Source organism: Propithecus coquereli, unplaced genomic scaffold (assembly GCF_000956105.1).
Source record: "Propithecus coquereli isolate 6110/MARCELLA unplaced genomic scaffold, Pcoq_1.0 Scaffold87, whole genome shotgun sequence".
Classification (NCBI taxonomy): Eukaryota; Metazoa; Chordata; class Mammalia; order Primates; family Indriidae; genus Propithecus; species Propithecus coquereli.
Genome location: NW_012154951.1, coordinates 3,730,822 through 3,737,790, shown reverse-complemented (window position 1 = coordinate 3,737,790; position 6,969 = coordinate 3,730,822). Strand labels below are relative to the sequence as shown.

At 34.9% G+C, this 6,969-nt stretch overlaps 1 protein-coding gene across 1 annotated transcript in view; it reads left to right on the top strand.

Annotated features, from left to right (window-relative positions):
* The window catches only part of DHX15 (DEAH (Asp-Glu-Ala-His) box helicase 15), a 70,258-nt gene extending 67,297 nt beyond the window's left edge, over positions 1-2,961 (top strand). Inside the window, exons 12-13 of the mRNA XM_012664187.1 lie at positions 1,012-1,181; positions 2,395-2,961. Coding sequence (XP_012519641.1) covers positions 1,012-1,181; positions 2,395-2,512 — 288 coding nt within the window. The 3' untranslated portion in view covers positions 2,513-2,961. The remainder of the gene's footprint in view (positions 1-1,011; positions 1,182-2,394) is intronic.
* The last annotated feature ends 4,008 nt before the right edge of the window (positions 2,962-6,969 follow it).

The following is a 6,969-nucleotide window of genomic DNA, read 5'->3' as shown; positions in this document are numbered from 1 at the left end:
TTAAGGAACAGAGCTGGGCACAGTGGAGCATGCCTCGTCCCAGCTACTCAGAAGGCTGAGGCAACAGGATGGCTTGAACCCAGGAGTCACAATTCTAACATAGCGTGAAACTCAGCTCTTTAAGAAAAAAAAAAAATGTTAGGAACAGCATGCAGTATAGGGCCTGACACATAGTAGGCACTCGGTATCATTTATTCAGTGAAATTGAGTTCATTTTCTATTATTTACACACAGTCTTTATTTATAGAGTTCTAGAATTGGAAACTGCCAATTTTCTGTTTCAGTGTTTGTTAATTAAATATTAGATGAGTATCACCAATCAAGGCATTTGATTATCAAAAAAGAAGTGTAGAAAGGAGAAGCACATTCAACTTCTCTTTTTTCCCCATTCTTTTTCTTTGTAATTTCCTTTCTTTGTTACGTTTTTCTTCTCACTTCTCTTTGCTCTCTAATTTAGTTTTCTACGTTAGCCATGAATCTTCTAATAATTGTTGATCTACTCTCATAGTTGGTGCCCGGTGCTGAAGAGCCTGCTGTAGGTAGTCTAAGGCAGGAAGGACCAAATAATGTATATTAAGGCTCTGTGATCCCATTAGGTCACAACTATACAACTATGCCTACCCTTGTAGCATGACAATCGCCATAGACAGATGAGTGTGCCTGTGTTCCAATAAAACTTATGGGCACTGAAATTTGAATTTCATATGATTTTCATGCTTCGTGAAATGTTTTTTCTTCTGATTTTTTTTCCCTCCAATTATTTAGAGATACATAAACTATTCTTGGCTCACGGGCCTTACAGATAAAGGCTGTGAGTTGGACTTGGACCCATAGGCTGTAGTTTGCTGATACCTGCTTTTATGAAGCAGGGATAAATAAGTATAGCCATAGAATAAAAAGCAAAATGTGAGGCCTGCCTGTTCCTAATTATATAGGTGACTTTACACCATTTTTGTTTTGTAACTAGCACATCAGAAAACATTGTATTAATTTACTGGGTTTTGGTTTCAGGTGGCACATTTAGAACGAACAGGGCATTACTTAACTGTGAAAGATAACCAGGTGGTTCAGTTGCATCCCTCTACTGTTCTTGACCACAAGCCTGAATGGGTGCTTTATAATGAGTTTGTGTTGACAACGAAGAATTACATCCGGACGTGTACAGATATCAAGCCAGAGTGGTAAGTATGCCTTTTGTTCTGATAGTATTTTGCTCAGAATGGAATGTGACTCTGTTGCTGGAGTCATGGCCTTCCATTTACTAATTCGGGGACTCGATTTTCTCCTCAGCTAGGGATGTATATTCCAGTGTGTAGGTATGGGCAATTGGCCTGATGGTATGGTTGATCTTTTCTTTCCTTTGATAAGAAAACAGTGGGATTGTTAGTGTGGCCTGTATTTGGAGCCAGATAAAGTTATAATTGAACAGCATCACGAGTTTCTTTGGAGCCATTCTCTTGCTGTTATGTGTTCCCTGGTTCTAGAAGTCAGTCTTTTTGTATATTTTATTTGTCCCATTACAGTTAGCTCTCAACTATTTATTATTTATATATTGGTTTTAGTATCTGTGCAAGCATAAAAATTATAGCTCTTTGTTTTTTAAAATAGCATATTTGCTTTTACAAAATGTAATTAGATTGGGTTGTTTTATTTTAAGCAAAATAACCTCTGCTCCTATGGGGGCTTTTGTTTTATTTATTTAGTTTTGCCAGAATACATTCTGTAACTTAGATGGAAGATGTCAGCCAAGAGTACTGGGACTGAAGGCACTATTTTAGGTGGTGTCGCTTGCTGTACGTTGTACGGCTTTTTTCCTACACTGATTTGCAACTTTGGACACTTCAATTGTGTAGTGTATTACCATTGTATCTAAAAGGCTTTGTTGAGAAAAAATTGTATGGTAAACTTTATGAAAGATTTCAGTCAAGTGTTTATTTTTGGGTTATAGAGTTATGTTTATAGTTATTAAAACATTGGAAATGAGAAGATCCAATCAGTTGAATGTCAAGGTGTTTCTTATACGGAACCTGTGTTGTTACTATAACCTGGAAGAGGCAGATTAAAATAGTGTGCTAGAGTGAAGAAGTGAAGTGACCTTATGTGTATGTTATTTTTATATTAATGTAAAGAGAAGGTTTTTAAAAGAATATATCTTGAGTTTTTTGAAAAGTTTATGGTAAGTTCAACATCAGAAAATTTACATCTTATTAAAATATTTAACGTTTTTCTAAGGGTGGTGTTTGTAAGGATTAGGCATTTGTATTTTTATCGTTGTTTTGGATTTGAAGATTTGCCTTAGTTCATCAGTATGTTAATAAATGATGCCTAACCTGTTAGTAACTTCTGTACATTAATTAAATGTTAATTTGGTAATTTATCCCCTCTTCTGGACAGGTTGGTGAAAATTGCCCCTCAATATTATGACATGAGCAATTTCCCACAGTGTGAAGCAAAGAGACAGTTGGACCGCATCATTGCCAAACTTCAATCCAAGGAATATTCACAGTACTGAATTCAATGCTTAGAACTGAAGCTATTCAGAGGACAGCTTTAAAAGATGAATGAACTCAAAAGTTCAAGTTGTGCTCTTCACGTTGGTTCAATAATGGCCTTTATTTGAAAGCTTTTTAATTTTTCTTTACAGTAAATATTCCATTCTGATTTCATAAATTAAACATTTATGCCTCCCTTTTGTGTTGACACTGTAGCTCATACTGGAAAAGTCGATCAATGTTTTGCAGTTTATTGAAAGTAGTTCTATATATAACAATGTTATAAGCATTTCTTTAGAAATGGTTGAAAATGCTTCTAAAATGTGATTATCGACCATGGTATGCATGATCGTTGTAATTGTTGACATTCCTTTTAGAAGTTGTGAAATGTTACAACTTGTGCTTATGTAGACACAATCTTCTGTCTCAGTACAGAGGCACTGACTTCAATAAAGTCTATTTATACTAATTTTGGCCAAAGCCCTTTGGTATCTTTGTTCTAGTCTCTAAGTATAGACTCTTCCCAAGTGTGGGGCTTTTTCTTTTTATATTATAATTATACTATTATTACATATTCAACATTTTTCCACGAGGAGTATTCCTTACATAAAATAGTCATTAAAGCAATATTTTTAAAAGTATAGCATAGCGCTTTGTTGGGTAAATCAGGATGTGATCTAATGGGGTAAAGTGTTAAGTGTTCGTTTGAAATTGGATCCCAAAAGACCAGAATAATGAAAGGATGGCTTTCTTCTTGTCTGTCTGAAAGTTTATTTCATAAGGCTGTTAATTTATTATCTTGTTACATTTTTATTATACTTACATAAGCATTTTAAGCACTCTAACCCATGAAACATGTTTATTTGTATTAGATAAAAGGAAAGAATATGGTAGCTCTCCATCGGTTTTACTATATTCTTAGTGTTGGAAGTTTTATGCGGTATACAAAGTAATTTGTATAGTGTGTTAAAGTGTACATTTGATCTTTCATTTTCTAAAACAGGCAATAGATAAGTGAAAAACCCTTTTGGAACCCAAAATGAGGTGTTTGTGGCCTATCAAAGATTCTATAATAAGTCAATTCTTTTTGTTTGAAGACTAAATACTGTACTTATGAATGTCTGGACTTCCTCTTCCCTTCCCCTCTCACCTTTAAAAGTTTTTAAATGTTAAAGGATATGAATAGGTGTATGTCATTGGGATTTAAATATACTTTGAAGCACATGTTTTCTATAGGGAGTTGGGCAAATTAAATGTTTCGGGCTACTAGAATGCTTTTTAGTGTAGATAGCTGTTGTTACTAAATGATGCCTGGTGGCTTGAAAGAGTTCATATGCTTCTATAAGTGCCAATTTTGTTCCCATGGAATAATTGACATGCTAGAATATTAGTGGTTACATTTGAATATTGGTTAGAAATTCATTCAGCATTAAATCTTGGCGACATTGTCTGCTGGAATCTTTGTAAGTTAAGTTAAGAAAGTCTAGGCACTTGGTCAGACTATTTTCACTGTTAAAGCAGCTCTTGTCAAAGGAATGTGTTGGCTGCTAATTTATGCCACAAGTGTGGAGTTTGTAAATCCCATCGTATATCTTTATAATCTGACCATCTATCCAATTTTAAATGGGTCTCAGTGTGGTGTCATGTATTATTTAATCTTGGGCTGTTTAAAATCTGAAGTTAGACCTCTAGGTTTTCTTGCAGAAAAAACCTTAAGTTTTAGAGTTTCAGATATGTAGAACAGAGTCTGGTATTTGGCCGAGTTTCTAGGAATGACGAGTGTGTATGGGGAGTGGCCACATGGAAAGAGGAGAGCAGGCTGAGCTTTTATTTCCGGTCATGATGTCCATCCCCGACTGTCTGCAGTTGTGCTAGCCTGGCCACATCCGACTAAAGCTGGGAGTTTCTTACCATGGAGGTTACTGGCAAAGATGTGGCTTTTAAAACTTGTCTCCTCCAACCCTTTTATCTTACAGATTTGGCAATTGAGCACCAAAGTTGTTATAATTTCCCTTGTTCACATAGTGTAGTGGCTATCAAATAATCCCTTTGTGGTATAGAACAAGAAAATTTTCAGATTCCCTCCAAAAATAATAGAAAGTAACTATTTGGTTCTAATTTTTTCTTCTAGAGCATAGTTAGTTGAATAAGGCTGCTTGTTCTACTACCTGGTGGCCATTTAGATATTTAGATTTAACTGTTGTCTTCCCTTACTCTTATTTAGGCTGAGTAGCCTGTTTTCTTTTCCTCTCAGCCTTCCTCTTTCAGATGGTTTCTAGATATCCTGAATATTCCTGGCTAACTCCTGCCAGGTGTTCTCTGGATTGCTGTTAGTACTTTGGTCTAAGCTGGTCAGACTACAGTTGAACTTGTAATTTCCAGAGGACCAGGCCTGCCATCGCTTCTCTGAATGTAATTTAAGTTTACATTAACCTTTCAAGCAACTATGGCATACTTTTGGCCCATATTAATCTTACTATAATTTTAAGGTACCTAATTACTAGATGAGAGTTTTAATCTTGGAGACCTTACCTCATATGTTTAAATGCATCCATAGCTCATTAAATAACATTTTAAAAATTAAAGGCAAGATAGGAATATCTTAATTAGAAATGTTTCTATCAGTTCCAGAATTCCTATACTGTGAAACTAACCTATACATTACATCATGTGTGGTTTTTGGTCAATATTAAGTTTAAAAATAAAGTTGACAGGTTTGGTAGATGCTTGTATAATAAGCATTGATTTGAATTTTGCAGTTTTCTTTTTTATTAGAGAAAATGATAAGGGATATTTTCTGCTCTTGAGCATTTTTAGTGGTCCCTAAAAAATATTTGTTCCCTGCTACTGTGTGCCTTTGAATAAAGTGCTCTGTAGGTAACTAACCATTGCACACATAGTCAAGTAGTTCATCTTGTCACCAACAAAGTAAACAGGTTTGTTGAGAACTTATTAGTTGCAGTGACTTTTAATCACTTAATAGCTATTGCTTTAACAATGGCAAAATTATGGGAACTTTTGTGATTTGCTTACTGTGAATTCTAGCTTGGACTCCGGACTCAGAAATTCTAGGATATTTGAACTCAGTCTAGCAAAAGTAGCCTTATCTAGCCACCTCTGTCATTAGTTATGTGGTATGTTTGTAACAAGCCTTGGAATTACATATGTTTGTTGAGTTTCTTAGAATTTTTTTTATTACTGTGGGCATATTTTCTGTTTGAAAAGATTCTATTGTTTTGTAGACTCCTTGTTTGTAATTAATAGACTGTTGTGAATTGAACCTAATTGAGAACTTAAGTCATAAATGTCAGAAAACCACTTTACATAATTTGATAATTTTGAGAAACATTTCTTCCTGATGACAGTTTTATTTTACTTGTTCGTGGTATTCCTTAGTAGAATTTTTGTATAAATTGATTCATGGTACTGACCGTTGTTTAGTTTATTAAACTCCAGCTCTGTAAGGCATTGTGTGATGATTCAAAGACAGATCGATAGGTAAACCAGGGACCTTCTCAAATTATAGTCTGGTTATGGTTTAAAAGTTCTGTGCAAAGATTTATAATAATATAAAAGCAAGTTGTGATGAATACAGTAAAGAAAGATGCAGAGAGCTATCCGAAGTCAGAAGTGAAATATGGGTTAAGATCAGGCAAGTCTTAAAAATTCATATTCTTACAGCTGCCAGAAAAGTGATGGAAATAGCAGCCAAGTTAAGTTAAATGGTCAAGTGTGAGCCATTCAGGGTTGTGAGGGCTGGGTTAAGTTCACATCCCTGGCTCTAGCCAGTTGCCATGTTAGAATGCCTCATGGTATTTCAAAGCTGGACATCTAAATCTATATGTGAAATCTCCCAGCTAGAAATTTTAGATTTTTAACTCTTAAAGCTGAATTCTGAGCAGCCATTTGCAACTTCTGGCATAGGTAATCAGGGAAGATTTTGTAAAGGGAGTAGTATTTTGGTTGAGCCTCTGTTACTAGGATTTCAACAGGCTCTAATGATCTTAGATTATTAACAGCCTTTCAGGACAAGAATCAGGATTCAGAAAGTTTTTAAAGTTCTCCTTTATTGAGGTATAATTTACATATAGTAAACTATACCCTTTTAGGTCTACAGTTTGATAAATATGCAGTTGTATATAATCATCATTACAATCAATATAAAAGATTTTCATCACCCCAAAAACTTCCCCCTCTCCCTTTGTAGCTAATACCCTTGCCTCTTACTCCAAGTGGTTGGCAATCACTGAACTTTCTGTACTTTTGTGCGTTTTTGGAAGGTCATAAATGGACTCATACAGTATGTTGTATTTTGTGTCTTCTTTGATTTGGCATAATGCTTTTAAGATTCATCTGTTTTGCATATATCAGTAAGTTCTTTTTTATTGCTGACTCATATTCCATTATCCGTGTACCATATTTGTTTATGCATTTACCAGTTGTTAGGAAATAGGGTATTTCCAGCTTTTGGCTAACG